At 31.2% G+C, this 18,264-nt stretch overlaps 1 protein-coding gene across 4 annotated transcripts in view; it reads left to right on the forward strand.

The window, feature by feature from the left end:
* Positions 1–14,533, forward strand: part of LOC118180962 (uncharacterized) — a 41,004-nt gene extending 26,471 nt beyond the window's left edge. For 2 of the 4 annotated variants that reach the window (XM_085826095.1, XM_035350046.2), the window contains 4 exons: positions 1,959–2,027; positions 8,242–8,286; positions 10,386–10,442; positions 14,224–14,533. In XM_085826095.1, coding sequence (XP_085682221.1) covers positions 1,959–2,027; positions 8,242–8,286; positions 10,386–10,442; positions 14,224–14,390 — 338 coding nt within the window. In that variant the 3' untranslated portion in view covers positions 14,391–14,533. The remainder of the gene's footprint in view (positions 1–1,958; positions 2,028–8,241; positions 8,287–10,385; positions 10,443–14,223) is intronic. The other 2 variants (XM_085826096.1, XM_035350047.2) reach the window with 1 other exon arrangement.
* Positions 14,534–18,264: the final 3,731 nt, after the last annotated feature.

The following is an 18,264-nucleotide window of genomic DNA, read 5'->3' on the forward strand; positions in this document are numbered from 1 at the left end:
AATGCGAAACTATTTTATTTGTTTTATTGACTTGGAAAATTTTATAAATAAATTGCTCAGATTCTTGTTCAGTGCCTCACGTAAGACTAGTAGAAAATAACGTACAGCATTTTCGAGAGTTTTGCGTGAATGCACAGAACGGGTGAGTATTGTTTAAATAATAGTTCTGAGTTTTCTCCCACTTGACACAGAGTGTGAATTTATTTACACTAAAAGTAATCTGTTGCAATCGTCATATTTAAATAATAATGCAACACAATATAATTTAAAAGCATGAAAGAGCAGATAGGATCTTGAGGTATGTGAATGAACGCACCTCATTAGTTTTGAACGTGTTAAATTTTATCTTTGATTTCTTTATTTTTTCGATGAAAATATTCAATAAACATAGGTTCGTGAAAATTGCCCATGACAGTACGAATCTTTTATTTTAAACTGACTGAAATATTAGGAGTTATTATACTAGACACAAAAGTAAGAACTTTATTTTATTTTTTAGAATTCGTTTCACTCGCAAAATTGAAACGTTACCTATGTAAAATTCGAATTGAGGAAATACTCATATGATATTTCCAAGGGATACAGATGTTTTACAGATGTTTTGGCTCACTACTATGTATTGTTTATCTGCTTCGTAAGATAATATTAATCACCTTCAATGAGTGTATATTTATGATTAGTTCAATAGTATGTAATGTATATTTGGGATTAGTTCCTCATATGACTCAACATGAAGCTTTCTAACAAAGTACGCACAAAATACATAATGATATTATAAGCATAGATTTTGCTTTTTGAGGCTAATCTTTGGAATATGGTAATAGGTAGTTTGGCAACATTTTGGTAAGGCGATAAAGGTTACTAGCTAGGATTTTAGCAGTGTACATGGATAAAGTTAAGAGTGTGCTCAATGCCATTTTTGTGCAAGTCTGGGATGTTTTGTTAAGTGAAAATAGGTCGACGTGTACATGGATGATACCGCATATGTGCAATTCTTAAAAACGCGGCAAGCAGTGGGCGATTCTTCACTTTCTCCCAATTTCGCACATAATCTTCGTCATGAAAAGTTTATCCACCATGCACTCAAGATTCTGAAGATTAGGTAAGTTAATATTTTTAATGATTTGAAGAGATTATTTTTATGCATTGTTCTAAATATAAGCAACTAGTGTTTTTTAATTTAATTATATTTTAATTAAATGATAGTTATTTTGTGGATTATGCGTTTGTAGCATTTTGGAATACATTTTAGTAGAAGTAAACCTGCATGGAAATAAGTTAAATATTTGACACTAAGTATTTGCAACCATTTTTAATGTTTGCCTTATAAATTCGCAGGTGACTTTTATAATGGATAATTTAGAGGGAAAAATTCTTAGATATTTTATTTATTTTATACGTGCAAATGTTCATCCTTGGAAAGGGTATATAATTTTTCGCGATTAGGTAATTCCGTATATGTCCTTTTTACCGACTTTAAAGATTCACAAAATTTTCCTGCATTTTCTTGCAAATTTTTCTAATTTATGAGAATAATTATTTACATGTTTCATATATAAATTTGCTCTGTAAAAATAAATTTGTGTTTGTTCTACTACTTTCCAGAAAATTCCGATCGTGATTTTAGCTAATAAGAACTTAGAAACAATTTCGCACCTAATCTTCGTCATGTTTAAGCAGTTTTGTTTCATAAAAGTTCTAGCATAAGCGTGATTCGGCTAGCGGATTGTTGGAAAAAATGTTGAGTAAAAAAAAGAAACATGCCTTTACTTCGTAAAAACAAAATGGCGTCTTCCCCCCAAAAAAACTAGCAGGTTGCTGTAGCAGAGTTGATCGCCAAATTTTCGCCAAAAATAGCCAAGTTACCATAATCCAAAGATTAACCCTTTTTGTTATATATTAATACCATCAGTGAAAATAGAAAATGTGTATTTAGTTTTATTCCTTTTTTATCTCAGCAGATGACAGTGATGAATCTCTGTCTTTGATACCTAGAACATGGAAAAAGAATACAGAGAAGAAAAACAGTAAGTGTAAAAATTTTACTCATTTGTTAATAATAATTTTTCATTACAAATATTTCGATATTTTTCTAAATTTCAATATTTTTAAAGTTTATCCATCTTCCGACTCTTCAGGTTTAAAAATGACAAATTTCATCGTTCTTACTTGTAGGATGGCGTACAAACTGTTACTATTTCAGAAGTATGAATGTTATACAAATAGATTTCCAGATATAATTTTACAAGTTTTCTTGTAGCACTAAGTATAAACTTTGTAAATCAAAATACTGGCTTCAATTTGAATTTGGAAAATGCGCAATAAACAACTAATGGGTAATTTCTCCGTCTGTATAATGCAAAATATGTAAAATGTCTAGCCATTGAAATGGAAGTACCATATTTAGACATATGTGGGCGCGTACTCTTATTCTAAAACTTTAACCAAAACTAAGTTGCAACTTATATTTGGTATAATAAATAATTTTCTGCCATAATGGACTAGCATCAATTGGATTTTTACCTGAGCTTCGACGCAACTTTTGAAACTTTAAACTTTATTTCTTCTGGTATTAACTTACGTCAAGACACAATTCATTCGTACGTCCCGTCAGAATCGTTTACGTAGACAATCCAGTCATGAGAGAAATGTCTCTAATTAGCCTTAATATGACGACTTGTAGATTCATTAAATTAGGTGTTTTTTAAAGTAAGAGACACGAAAGTGTACAATGGCGGTGACGTTATTCGAACACCAGACCTCCTGACTGCAAGCCGGGCGTGCCATTAATTACACTACGAAAGCATACGGTAAGGAGAGAGAAAATACCTTACATAGTTCCTTTCTTATAAGGCGGTTGCGGACGAAGAAACTCAATCGCCAAATCCTGATGGTCTATGGCCTTTTCGTTTTTACCTCGGGCACCAATTATGGAGTCATTAGGTATTTTTTGTAGTAGGATACATGAAGATGTACAGCTCCTTCGTCAGGATTCTTAAAACTCGACCTCCTGACTGCTAGCCGGACGTGATATCCAATTACACCCTGAAAGCGTACGGTAATTACCTTACATACTAACATCAAACGGTTGCGGGACTCCAGTCATCTCTCTTGACATCGCGCACACATCACTTTCTTCTTCATCACCTTTCCTCTCGGGTTGCATGACTTCGAGAGCTCTTAATAACCAAAATCGTTTATCCGTGTAACTATGTAGCTAGATGCCGAAACCACACTGATTTATCCGACTGATGTAAAGTGTCATGCAACCTTGAGCTTTAACTCGTAGCAGTATTTCAGACGCTAGTTTTTTTTTTTTTTTAAAGCTGAGTTTTACTTTTGAACAGTAATATAAACTCGGAGTTTGTTTTATCAGTGGTGATGCTCAGCATCATTCTAAAATTCTGCTTTTCAATTATCTGTTCTGGCACCGGAACTGTTTTTCATCCTTGATTGATTGAAATATCATTTGGCATGTCAGCATTGCTTATTGCCTCCGAGTCGTAGCTGCGTGCTTTTTATAACTGAAGATATGATTCTGAAATGTAAGTATTTTCTATTCGTATTTGACAGGAAGCCACTGTGACACTGGAGTTCGATGCTGAATAATGAGCCTAAGTCGTGCTATTAAATAGCTTGCACAGCCGTAACTTTTCTTAAACTCATTTTCGAAAAATTACTTATTATGAGTAATCCTTTGAGCTATGACCTTTAAGAGACACTCAAATTGCAATTGTGCAAATTCTATAGATATGATTCGAGAGATTTTTCTTCTAGATGGGGATATTTTGTTGACTTTTCTGCGAAACTATCATCAATTTTGGCATGTTTTTCAAGATAATTCTTTGTTTGCCTCTATCGGTTTGCATTTGTTTTTCATGTACATCAAACTTCCTTACGGTTCCTGGATTTTGCGTTCCTTGTGCATCACTTGCGTAAAATTCTCTATGAAATTCACTTTAACTTCTTCCTAACTTTAGCACGCTTTAAGCATTATTTTATTTCTTTATTTAGAATTTGAGATATTGCCATATTTTTGTATGCCCTTGTTCCTACTGTCTTCCTTCCGCGGAATACAAAGAGTTTTTTTTCTATATGCATCCTGTTTCAGGATAAGAATGCGGTTTTATACATACTTGTGATCTATACGGGCATTGTTATGGTACATTTACTAGTAATGTAGATTATATGACATTTAGGCAAAAGCCTTGCTGTTATGATTGATCTCACTTGTATTACTTAATCAGAACAAGTCCACGCATTTTATTGTAGCAAGGAGTAGAATACTGGACCTATCGTTGGCATGAATTTTGAGCACCATATAGGCGGCAGTAAGACTTTGACCAGTTCCACATCTATTTTGAAGGAAAGCACCTCGGGAAAAGTTCCAACTGCCACAAAAAACACTCGAGAGCACTTTCAGTTCCCAGTATATTTTAACTGTCCCATGCCGAACAGGCTCGTGGCACTATATATTTTATACATTTGCCAACAACCATCCCTTTTTCAAGATTCGAGATTGACCCGTCAGTGGCTGTAACTCCTATACCATAAAAGCCCCGAAGGGTCAGTTTAACCAAATTTAATACTCAGAAATAATGTAAACATTCTACTGAAATCGTAAGGAGATGGGGATTAAATGTTTCAATAGCTCAGAAAAAAGCATGCCGTTTAATTGATGAATAATATCATATTTTCATCTTGATGACAAAAGCTCAGCTCTACTGTAGGAATGACAGTTCTCGAGAGGAAAGCTGTCTTTTGTAATATGTGAGATAAAAAGATATCTCTGAAGAATTCGTCTTTGACATACTTTAGAAATAAGGGTTGATCTTTACATTATGATAACTTGGCGATTTTTTGGTGAAAATTTGGCGACCAACTCTCCTACAGCAACCCTCTATTTTTTTTCCCGCCGCCATTTTGTCTTCACGAAGTAAAGACATGTTTCTTTTCTTTTTATCTACTGAACACTTCTTCCAACAATCTACTAGCCGAATTACACTTATGCTAGAAATTTTATCTAACAAAACTGCTTAATCACGACAAATATTCACTTCAAAATTGAGAAAAAGTGCACAATACCATACTCCTTACGCGTTTTTCAAAATAACACATACACATAAACCATGTACACGTCGACTTATTTTTACTTAAAAAAACATCTCAGAGTTACACAAAAATGGCATTGCGCACACTCTTCACTATATCCATGTACACTGCTTTTTTCTCATAAATTAGAAAAATTTCACGAAAATACATGACAATTTTCTGAATCTTTAAAAAGAACATATATGAAATTACCTAATAACGAAAAAGTATATACCCTTTCCAAATATGAACATTTCCACGTATAAAATAAATAAAATATCCAAAAACTTTTACCTCTAAATTATCTATTATACTATAAACGTCACCAACGAATTCATACCGCAAACATTACAAGTACTTAGTGTCAAATATTTAAATTATTTCCATGCACGTTTACTCCAACTAAAACGTATACCAAATTCCTACAAACATAAAATTACTTTACTTCCACCTTACATTTAGAACAATGCATAAAAATAATATCCTCAAATAATTAAAAATACTAACTTACCTAATCTTCTTCAGAATCTTGATTACGTGTCCGATAAACTTTTCTTATTTCATCCGCTAAATAAAAAGCAAGCGTATGTGCGCCTGTTTCAGGATCTTTAAAATCATACTTATAGTTCACAGCAAGGTACCAGGTAAAATAAATAACTTAATAAAACATCTTTACTTCTATCTCGCACAACCTTAAAGAAACACTTATTACTACCCCTTTCAATCCCACTAAATACCCATTTCGAATTCACTTTAGTTAGGGCCATGGGATTTAAAAATTAACGAACACTGTTTCACACAACACAGAATAAAGCCAAATACAAAATTTCCAGATTTTTTCCAGATTTCCCCCCTTTTCCGATTAAAGAACCGTAATTCGTCCATTAATATCACATGACATATCCCATGATCTCTCATTTCCCTCACACAAAATAATGCGTAATCGGAACTGAGTACTTACTGCTCACATTATTACCAAAGTCCCAGGTAGTAACCTTTATCGGCTCCAAAATGTCGCCAAATTACCAGTTACCATATTCTAAAGATCAGCCGAAATAAGATATGATAAAGGAAGGGATGGATTAAAAAAAAGAGGAATGATTCTTATTTTAAATTTTAGCTTTGAGAATTACAGAGTAGATTGGGCATTTCGGAAATGGGCTCTCATCTTGTGAAACATAATTGGATCGAGACACTTTTATTAATGAAAGAAAATAACTATAAAACAATAAATCTATTGCTATTTAAACTTCTCTTGACCCTTCTAAGAAATAATAGAGAAGTTTGTATCCTAGTTAATAACCTGATAAAAAAATTAAGCAGAATCGCGTGATATTTCCCTTCAAAGAGAATCCTGATAATAAATATATTTAGAAATATTTTCAAACATCATTTTCAATTGATGTTTAGATGAGAAAGATAAATGAATATAGGTGAGAAATATAATGTATGTTTAATCTATAGAAGAGAACGATAATTTAGATGAGATTTCATAAATAATATAAGTAGATACTTTGGATCACGATTGTGGATATTAATATGCCTGATAAATTGAATCATATAATTTAATTCACTAATAATCCCGTGACATATAATAACTATTCCAAATAATGTTAAAAAAGAGCTGCTATGGGTTTTTCGTCTAGCAGTACATTCCGAAGGTTACTGTTAAAGAACATGCTATCATTATAAACGTTTACAAATGGTATAGCACAACACATGTGTGGGATAAAGAATAGAACAGCGTAATGTTAGCAACGAATACCCTTCTGTCTCATGAATGGTGATTACTTGCAAGTCTGACAGTCATGTGGCCAGTGAGTGTATTTTTCTGCCATTTTGCAACGTCTCACAGTCCTTCACTGTAAAGTCCTAGTTTGAGATACTATCAGCACCAAAAGCTGCTCATCTCTAGTACACATCACAGGCACAGTAATATGATGTCTCCATACTAATAAAGTGCTATGGCTCGTAGAGCTCTTATATTTTCAGGGCTTTCCAAACACAAAAATTTCAAGAGACTAATGTCTAGCCTTATACAGTGCTTTAGAAACGAGTCTCAGATCCAGATCATCGAGTAGCCCATATACGAGTTACTCCATTCTCTAGAGGCAGGCCTATGGGGCCTGAATCCCGAGGATCAGTCTTGTTCATTATTTAACCTATAGCCTTACACACAGCCATGTTCGAGACTTGACAGGATCCTTACAAGTCCCTGCCGAACCTGAATGGAGCCCCATAGAAATAGCGGTTATTAGGCTTGTGAAGGCAGATAATCCTTCTCATGTATTCCACTCCCAACGTATCGACAGAACGAGTGACCAGCTCGGAGGGGGGCGTCAGGTCGGATTAGCCGCTTAGGCAGGAGAGCTCATTCATGCGTTGCAGCCCCTAGGCGTATGCAGCATTTGCAGCAGTTGTCTAGGCATATGCAATTCAGATCAGCTTTTCATGGTGTGTAGATGGTTCTTTGGTTAGCCTGATCTCTCCTTAATCTAGAAGATTACGCTTCCATCTCCATGAAATGAAATTAATTGTGAACTCGGATCACGTGGTTCATGATATCCCAGGATATTATTCGGATACTCATGAATGCAAATTCAGCAACATATCCCTCAAAATGGAATTAGCACTTCTTACTAATCACCTTGTTTTTAAGGCCACTGAAGTTTTGTCTGTATGTGAAAAGTAATTTATTGGTCCTACACGTGTGCTGATTAACTATGGATGCAGATTTTTTTTTTGTTTTCTAGCACTGTATGACTGAATATTTTCTTTGCCAGACAGGGTATTTTTAAAACTTCTGCTACTTCTATTTAAAGTATAAAAAATACCAACTTTATTAAAATTAATATTGAATGTGGTTGCTGTTGAAATAGTTAACTTCATGATTTTCAGTTAAAGATGGTTAAGGTTGATTAAAATTTTGAAATATTATGTTCTGTAGCCCATTCCTACTACATTATGACTGTAATGAATGGAGAAGTTAAATTTTTAGCCTACTCAAGCACTTCGAAGGACTATTATCTTAATGAAATTTGAACTTGGACGGACTTGTTGAAATATGCAATATTCTTTCTTGGGAATTACTCTTAATTATTTTTCTGAAGGACTGTATAACATAGCTGATATTTTATTTCGTCCTTTCAGCTTGGTGGTCTAAAAAGTCTGTCGTTGACGAAGATATATCGGATGGTAAGAAACAGTTCTGTTGTTAGATTTTCCTCTTAAAATATGAAACAGTTGTTTATCTATGTTAAATATCAGTATAACTTAAAGATAAGGCATGTAAGAAGTTAAAAAATTCTTTTTGTAATAATAATAAGAAATTTTACCGTTTGCATAAAATACGAAAGAGGTGAACAAATCATTTTTTCTTGTTAGACTTATACCGAAAGGCGAGAAAAGGAAATTTTAAAGATAATTAATCTGGTTTTTTAAATTTTCCACTAATAGAATTGAATAGGAATTATTATTATTTTGAAGCATAAATTATATTAAATTATAATATTTAAAAGAATGTCAGTTTATAAATAAACTGCTGTTTTCCTAAGAATACTTGAAGATAAGGCATGTAAGTGAAATGGGAAATTTATTTTTTCTTGTTTCAGTGCCACAGGTTATTAAATTTACTTAATTATGTTCACCTTTATCTTCACATCTCTTTACTACAGTTAAAATTTTCTCTTTTTGGTGCTTTTCTTATGAATTAACCAGTCTGAAAGATCTGAAAAGTTAATAACAGTTTGAAAAATGTGTGATTATATTAACTCCTATTTTCGGTCTTTTTTGAATCAAAGAAAACTCTAAAAATAAAATGAATTATATAATAATATAGTAGTGAATTAATATGTACGTAAACGCTTTAAGATAAAAATTTTGTGTACATAAAAGGAAAAGAACATAAATTGGCAGTGACCTATGGTGCTGAAAGCAGTGAAAATTCAAATGCCTTTAAAACCATTTCATTTCATTTCTTAATGTATCAACAACTTCTGCATTCCGTTCGAGAGTATTAGAACAAGCATTAAAGTTTACTTTTTGTATTCATTGAAGAATAAATTACGCAATATAAAAGGTTTACTGAAGCATAAAATTAAGAAATTTAAGGAATATATTAATTAATTAAAATTCCCTTCATTTATTGCCTAAACACACTTTTTGAGGCAGCGGTTTTAAAACTGGAGATTACTCTGGCATTTTTATTTTTATTTATTCATTAATTTAAATAAAAAATTTCTAAGCAATGCACCATTTAGTTTCTTATAACATTAAGTTATTCAAATTTGAAAGGAAGGTGGGTTGAAGTTTACCTGAACAAAAGAGCTCTTAAGCTGAAATGATTACATTTATTTTCATTCAAAAATACCGAAGCGGATTAATGCACACTGCGATTAAAATTAAACCCTATAATATTAAAATTAAAAAAAAAGCATTTTAAATATTAAAATTGAACTCACCCTGCATAAAATTTCATTGGTTTAATAAATTGTAAGAAATGATTAATGAATTAAATGAACAAATGAAATACATGAAAGAAATAAAAATTCAAAAATGGTTCATTGAAATGAATGGCCAGAAAAATCGATTTTAAAGGTCGTTTAAAGTTAAAATTTTAGGTTTCGAATTTATAGGTTTTTACAAATAGGAATTTGGAATCTATGCTTCGGTATTAATATGTGTTAGGTATAAATGACAGCTCATAAATTTGCGTCTAAAAATCTGATATGGGTACTTGCGTTCAGCAATATATGTATAGAGTTCTCCATAGTTCATGTAGGGTAATTTTGATTGTACTAAGATGGAACGTTTTTATTTTACTAATTCCTCTCAAGAAAACACATTTTTTTCTCTGATACTCTTACAGCAAGGCTCATGTAAGAAATTAAATTTCACATATCTCTTGTATACCTAAAAGCAGGGTCGGGTTTAGACTTGATAAGGCTCTAAGCTATTTGAGATACGGGACCCTTTATAAGTCCAGATATTATATGTCGGTACCAAATATGATTTCTGGATATCTAGAGGGTTTTTTACGGGGCCCAAGAAAGCGGGGTCCTAAGCTATAGCTTATGTAGAAAGCGGGGTCCTAAGCTATAGCTTATGTAGCTTATACGTAAATCCTGCACTGCCTAAATGGTGTCATATTACAAACATTGTTGTAGTCTGATCTTACTGATGATATTTATATGAGAATATCATATTTATGACGCTTGGTTTAAATGTTATTTGCATGTGACATACGTTTGAAACATTCTCTATACCGCAATTAACACTTCACTCTTTCTTTTCAGCTGCAGCTGACATTTTGAAGCTAAACCAAGAAGTTTCACCCACAAACAAAATAGAAGGCAAGTTAAACATTTTTCGGTGTCAAGTATTGCGGTTTTAAGACCTATTTGGTGCTGCCATCTTTTAGAAAAGATAGGAATTAAACTGCTTTAGACATTAAAAAACTTTCTTATTTATCACACTGAGTTCAGCATTTACTATAAGTTATTAGAACTATAAGTTAGCCATAGAACTATTGACATACCATTTATCTCGAGTATGTAAACAAATGCAGCATTATAATTTAAAGTAACAACTGGAGTTTGTGTTTCCCACTAAGAGTTTGGCATTTTGGTTCTCTGTTTTTTAGAACTCTCATTTTTGTGTTACCAATAGATAATTTATTATATGATGATATAATTTTCAAGTCTGGTTTTTATAGTTATTATTTTTATAGTTATCTAGCCACATAAATTTAATGCCTAAATAACAAATTTTTTTTTGTCAATAAATTAAGACTAGTCTTTTCAAATGAAATTTTTTATTCGAAATTTTTATTAATTTTCAAGTTAAGATAAATGAATCAATAAAATTTTCGTACTTAATTAGTCATTCATCCAGCCGCTTAAACTTAATGCAAAGATCACAAATGTTCTTGTTACCAATAAATTAAGATTAATCTTTATATATCAATTTTCTTATTCGAAATTTCGTATTTCCCCTGTAAACTAATTAATGAAGAACATACATATACAGAACTAAACTGGAAGCTGAATTTCTGGAAACATTATTTTCAAAGCGAAAGGAAACCACAAATAAATAACAGAAAATTTTGGATATCGTTGTTTGTGTAACGCTTTCATATTGCTGAGTAGAATATGAATGAAATTTAAATATTCATTAAAGAAAAAGAAAATAGTTACAATGTGTAGATTTAAAAATTATTTTGTTCTGTCAGTCCAATATTCATTAATGAAGAAAATCAACATTTTAAAAAAGTGACATAAAAACTTAATATTACTTTGTTTCATTCCAGTTTAGATAGGACTAGAGTGGAGTTTTCCCTATCGCTTTAGGCCTTTATTATACCGTGACATTTATGATCCATTTGACCTGGCAAATATTGGTTTAGCATGAGATCACTTCTAATACGATTACAAGTCACCATGTCACTGCTATTCTACGATTACTGACCCTACTGCATTTATAACGTCATTCAGGTAATTTTCAATTCGGACAATACCAATGCTCTTGCTGTAACAACAATGCGAGCTTTTTTGGATTCACAATATGTCACTACTTTCTCGGCGGTCTGGATTTCTCGAATTAGCCCACGTAATCAGTGTGTGGCCTATTGCCAAATGTAGCCAATTAAAGCATGATGGATTATGATAGTCTTACAGCAGCTCGCGATGAATTTTAGACGCGGCTTTATGCAAACAAGATGGCTATTTTACAAGACACAGTTTAAACCTTGTTTAATTCAAGGTGACGCTACATACAGCAACCAACAGAAACCAAAAATTGATCAACAAAAAGTTAGTTTTATCAATTTATCTAATATGTATCGTTTTAAAATGCTAATATTTTTTTTGTTTTTGTTTTTTTGTTGTAATGAACATATTTTTCATATCCTGAAAATGAAAAACGACTGTTTTTTCTTTGCAAATAAAGCTGTAAGATTTTCATATTGTAGCTCTGTAGACCTGTTAAGTAGTTACAGTTAATATTTTAAAATGTTAAAATTTATAGTGTAGTGGCCCCATGGAACAATCAGAAACACCAAAGAAATTTAAATATCTGAGAGACAGGGAAATGAGTTTTTGCCTGACCTTACGTTGTCCGATTTCTATGCAATGTACCCAAGTGCGATACCCAAAGTTATTTACCGCCTTCGAGAATACTTAATATTGCATCGCCCTTAATGTTGGAGCTAAGAAATAGGACCACAATACCTAAAACGAGTTAACTCGGGAGCGCTACATTAGTAACTCGGACATAATGGACATTGGTGACCTTGTGGGCAGAAATGTGTGTTATTGTACATTTGTTAACATGGGAAGACTGCCAATCAACGTTTAAATTCTATAGCACAGTACAACAAAGATTTCAATTAAGCACACCTTTGGCACTGAGGCCCGCAACCCATTAATGCAGCAACCAACAACATTAACGCACAAAGATCGCAACGATGCTCAGTACGCGGTCGCAGTTGCTTATACTGTATTATAAATGTTAGCAGGGGTGTGTGTGTGTAGGGATCCTATGAGGCAATCATGAGCTTCTACCAGGGAAAAAATAAAATATCAGCCAGACAAATGGGAAATGCGCTTTTGCGTGGCGGTACGATGTATGCTTTCTATGGAAAGGACTCGAATTCGATCGTCTTGTCATTTACCACTTTCTGGAATACTTGGGCTAGGTAAAAACTCACTTTACATCGCAGTTAATAGATACCTCCAGACAACAGCAAGAAATAAACCGAGTTAACACTGAGACCGCCACACAGTTTACACGAAATGCATACTTTAGTAATCTTATCTATGTCAAATGTTTGCAGTTTATATGAAATCGAATTTCAGACTGTATTTTATTCTCATGTTATGTTAAAGTATGGCTTGAAAACTCTCGAAGCAAAACATACCAAGTACATTTGAACATGTAAAATGACAGAACCTACTAAAAATTTGTGTTTCAGATTTGTACTCTTATGCAGATTTTTGTAATTTGCTTCAAATGCTTAGGTTATGGTTATATAAAATACCTAAGAATACAATGATCTTATTACAGCGTTTCAGTTTTTTTCAAAAAGTATTCCTTTTATAGTTATTAAAATGGCTTACGAAGATCAAGCTCCTTAAAATAGATTTAAATTGCTGGTGCTATTCGGTTTTGAGGGCCGTAAAAAAATTGCAGAGAAAATGTATGCGCAAAAGCGCCAAATCTAGCGTACGCGTTGATTTCAGATTGCGTAAGTTTATATAGTTCTATATTTCTCAAGACTCCATTGATATACTAGTTTAATTTTTAAATCCTTTTTTGATTTTAAATTCTTTTTTGATATCCTATGGATTTAACAATTTGGGAATTGCCCATGAAGAAAATTCGGCAATAGAATTTTGTGTAAAGTGCAGAATCACCCACTGCTTGACGTGTTTTTAAGAATTGCACATACTCGGTATCCATGTCAACATCGACCTATTTTCACTTAAAAAAAATCCTAGAATTGCACAAAAATGGCACTGCGCACACCCTTGACTTTATCTATGTACACATCGACCTATTTTCACTTAAAAAGTAAAAGACAATTGACAAAAATTCAATTGTTTTTACCCTTGTAAAAAGCGGCAAACAAATAAGTGAGCGATTCTGCACTTTACCGAGAATATTTTCAAAGAAAAGGCATCATTCATTATAAAAAAATACGTATGAACAACCAACGAGATGAAATTATGCTTTAGCGATAAGTCGGTAGCGAAATAGCGATGCAGGGTTATGTTTAGCAATTTTTATATAAATTATAATGATGATCTGAAATAGTTATTTACTCTTATGCTTCCATTCAGTCATGTTTAGCCTTTTTCATATAAATTATAATAATAAAAAAGTATTATATGAAACTAACCTTTCATCTAAATTAAAACATCAATCTTAGATAGTTATTTACTATTATACTTCCTTTCTTGCCGCAATTATTAGGGTTGCCGCAATTATTTTTGGCAGCATTGACATCAACAATAGTTTGGCGATTTTTCACGGCCCTCGAAACCGAATAGTACCAAATTGCTTAATTTCAATAAAAAGAGAAATGCACAAATATAATACATCTTTCATTTTACAAATCTTTTACTATTTATTTAGGCTGCTTTACTGACAGATGCATGTTTCTACTCATGGAATGCTTACGTCAGGGCGAGAGTAGAGTGGTTTTCATGAAGTGCAGAGAATCCCATTTCTCATGTTTCGCCAATTGCATCAAGGAAAACAGAGATCGTTATTTATTCAATAGTGTTCCTATGCCATCATAAAATACCTACATTGTAAAAGATAATAAGTAAAAATATATCTTTTAAAAATTAGGTGCAATTAGCCTAATACACGATTGTTGTTATTCAGACATTTACTTGTAAATCCATCAACTCAGAATACTGATAAATAAATAAATTGCAGATTATAAGTATGTGATGTATTTTTTTAGGTGAGCTATCATATATCGCATCCTTTTCTTTTCGTTCAAAATACATAGCGTTTATGAGCTTTTTTGTATTATAGCGCACATTATGTGAAAATTACGGAAGAGTATTTGGTAGCCTGATTTGCTGAAATATTATTATGACTCGATAACCTGAAAAATATCGTAATTAATTTGAGGCTGTTTTTTGACATTCATCATATACGTTTCCTTAAAATGTGCTCTTCAAGTATTCAGTTTATTCTTAGATAACTAATCGTTTTCTATTAAAAATAACTTTTTAACATTAAATTTACCTTTTTAAAAAATAACTTTTTAATAGAAAACGATGAAACATCTGTTTTATCGTTTTCTATTAAAAACATAAATTACAATTTTTACTTTCAGTATAAAAATCACATTATTGTAATGCAATAATGTTCTTTTTCATCTTATATCATTCAATGATTAAAAAATCTGGATACTGAAAATATCATAAAGCACTGAAGATTATTACAATAGTTTTTTAAAAGATGTATAGAATATTTTTTATATTAAATTCACTTGATACTTAAACTGTTTGATTGTTTCGTTTGATACTTCGTTAAATTTCATAAAATGTACATGTTTTATGAGTCGTATGGGTTTGGAAGTTTCTCTGACACTACTAGCATTTAGATAAAGAATTACAAGGATAATTTGTGCTTCGTATATACGTATATACGAAGGTATGTATATGCATAAATAGGTAATAATACAATAGTTTTTTTAAAAGGTGTATAGAATATTTTTGATATTATTGTTTTCGTTTGATACTTATGAAATTTTATTGTATGTACTAGAAGAAACTAATTCCATGAATAGGTTATTTATATTAACTGTTTGCATGAATTAATATTAGCTATTTGAATATTCATGTAAATATATTTACACATTCATATACCTATCAATTCATATTAACTGTTTGCGTATTCATATTAATTGTCTGCATATTTACATACATATGAATTCATATTAATTATTTACATATTCATATTAACTATCTGCATATTTGTAGGTATTTTAAAATTTACGAGTTTTATGCAGCCAGAATATATGGGTTTAGATATTTTTGTGAGACTACTAACATTTAGATAAGGAATGCAAGGAAAATATTCGTTTCATATGTGCATACGTAAGTAGGTAATAAAAAAGTAGTTTTTAAAGGAGTATCGAATATTTTGGATATTAATGTTTCTGTGCGATTTCGATGAAATTACATTGTATTCATTAGTTGAAACTATTCGCAACTAGATGCAGAAGAAGTTTGTGTTAGCTTATGCAAAATTTTTAATAAAGTCATACATTAAATTCTATTGTTCTTAGATTTCCAATAGTCCAACAGCCAGACAGAATTAAAAATTGAATTTAGTGAAGGTTTACAGACTACAAAATCTCTCTCAGAAAATGTGAGATATTATATTGAATATAGTTTTTCTATGATAATTCAAGGCACAAAATATGTATGTGAGCACTTATAAATACGGGCATTATAAAATAAATTAATAATGTTATTTAAATAAACAGTATATATATGCAGGAATGACTGTGTAATACGTTATTCTTCAGTCTAATTTAATACCAAAAATTCTGAAACGCAGTAGTGCTTTCAGAAATAAGTAACAGTTTCATTGTTTAGTTTTATGAAACGCTTTGAAGAATGCATGAAAGAAGCACATGTTTCATCGTTTAAAACGTTTTAGTCATCTGATGTTTTTTGCCATCAGTTTCTTAATTAAAAAGGGTGCTGGAAGCCAAAAGGTTTAAAAAAATAATGATTTGGAATTATTATAATTTCAAATTCTCTACACTTTTATCTTTATAAAAATACCATACTTTAATCTCTATGAAAATTAGAACTGTAAAAAAGATCTACTATTAATTTTTCAGCGAATGTTTTGATAAATGCGTATTTTTATGTAAAAATGAATTTTTCTCCAAATGTGATTTTATATTCGATGTACGTTTCCTAAGGAACTACTGCTCACAGACGTTTAAATATTTTTGAATTTATTTATTACTCTTCCTAATGTTTACTGAAATGAGCTTTTTGTGATAAACGAAGAAAATATTTTTACTTTTTTTTTTTTTTTTTTTTTTTGTGTGTGTGTGTGAAAAATGTCCTAAATTTTATTATGCCTAATACAATATTCTATAGATTACTCCAAAACTCACAATTTTTCAAAAGCTCGTTTCAGTATAATTAGAAACGCGTACTTTAATTACAAAAAAATTTTAAACATGTATCTGTGTCAGATTTTGAGAAAAGATACATCGAAAATGGTGAATTTAACATAGTCGGTATAGGGAGTTCCGACTCCCTTAACAGAAAATGTTTATTGTTAATAGAACATTAATGTTTTGTACCTAAAGTTAGTGGATTGAAGGAGTGTTATTAATGCATTTAAATAAATGTTCGTTAAATAATATTCATTAATAATTCTTAAACAATGGGTAAGTAACAGATACATATATAATGCTTCTTAGCATTATTGAAAGATAAATTTATTAGTCAAATTAAAAGAGGCAAAAACAGTAAGTACAGATTCTACTTTACTTCTTGTAGTATAGAACAAATTCTTCTTTAAATTAAAAGCTTCAAAATACAAACTTTAAAGGAATTAAAATTACAATTAAAAAACTGAGTGTTATTTTTATTTCCATAAGAATAACATAAAATAAGAATAGTAGGTGGAATACACATGCATTTAAATAATAGATTTGGTTAAAATATACAAAATTAAAAAAATAGTAACGCGTTTAATTTTTTTTAATTTTGAATTAATAATAGCAAAATTAAAAAAAATATGTTAATGAATATTTTTCCTTTAGATTAGCATATGAAAATAATTACTGCAAAATCAGGTAAGTTCATCATATAAAATTATAGAAAATATATACTAAAACGCGGGTAATACGAAACAAATTTATTTTGCTAAAATTTAAAAATTTAAATTCTATACACCATTTTAGTTTTTAACTAGTAATTATGGATTAATTTAAATAACAATTTTTTTTTAAAACATAAGCTAAAATTTAACTGAGTTCTATTGAAATGTTTCCTTTTTTTGATAAGGCTATTTGATTGAACAAAAGGCATTATATGGAGTTTTTTCCTAGGAACGGTAAAAAAACACTTCTTTTTTTACTTTTGCATTCCAAGAGTCTTTGAAGTTCCGCTAGAAGAAGAAGTAAGAGAAATCACAAAGGTAACTGAAAAAATTCTCCATCCGATATTTCAGGTCTCTTGACTTTGCAGACAAGCCAATTGCTACACTTTATTGAGCAGAGCAATTCTTTGAACACACAAAAACTTGCACTACTTTTAACTTAACCTCAAAAATAAACACAGTAACATTCTTTATCGTCTGCTGTTCCAAATTTCTTTACTGTTCTTGGCAACAAGTTTGAGTTCGGCGAAAGAAAATATGAAGAGAACTGCGCTCTAAGCTGAGCCTTACGATCGATTCGGTAATTGAAATATCTGATTTAGAAATTTCGGAGGGAAAAATATATATAAAAAAAGTAGGGTTTACATCGAATAGCGGAAGTCAGAGAGATGTATTTTGTTTCAACAGATGTTTTAGAGCTTCTCAGCCAAGCTTGAGCTCATTGTGTTTGTTTTCTGGTATGTTTAGGCATAACATTCAATATTTGGGAGATGATAAATTTTAGAATTAAGTAAAAGTATT

The sequence above is a fragment of the Stegodyphus dumicola genome, chromosome 10 (assembly GCF_044657685.1).
Source record: "Stegodyphus dumicola isolate Sdum_Otavi_A_Nest chromosome 10, ASM4465768v1".
Lineage (NCBI taxonomy): Eukaryota > Metazoa > Arthropoda > Arachnida > Araneae > Eresidae > Stegodyphus > Stegodyphus dumicola.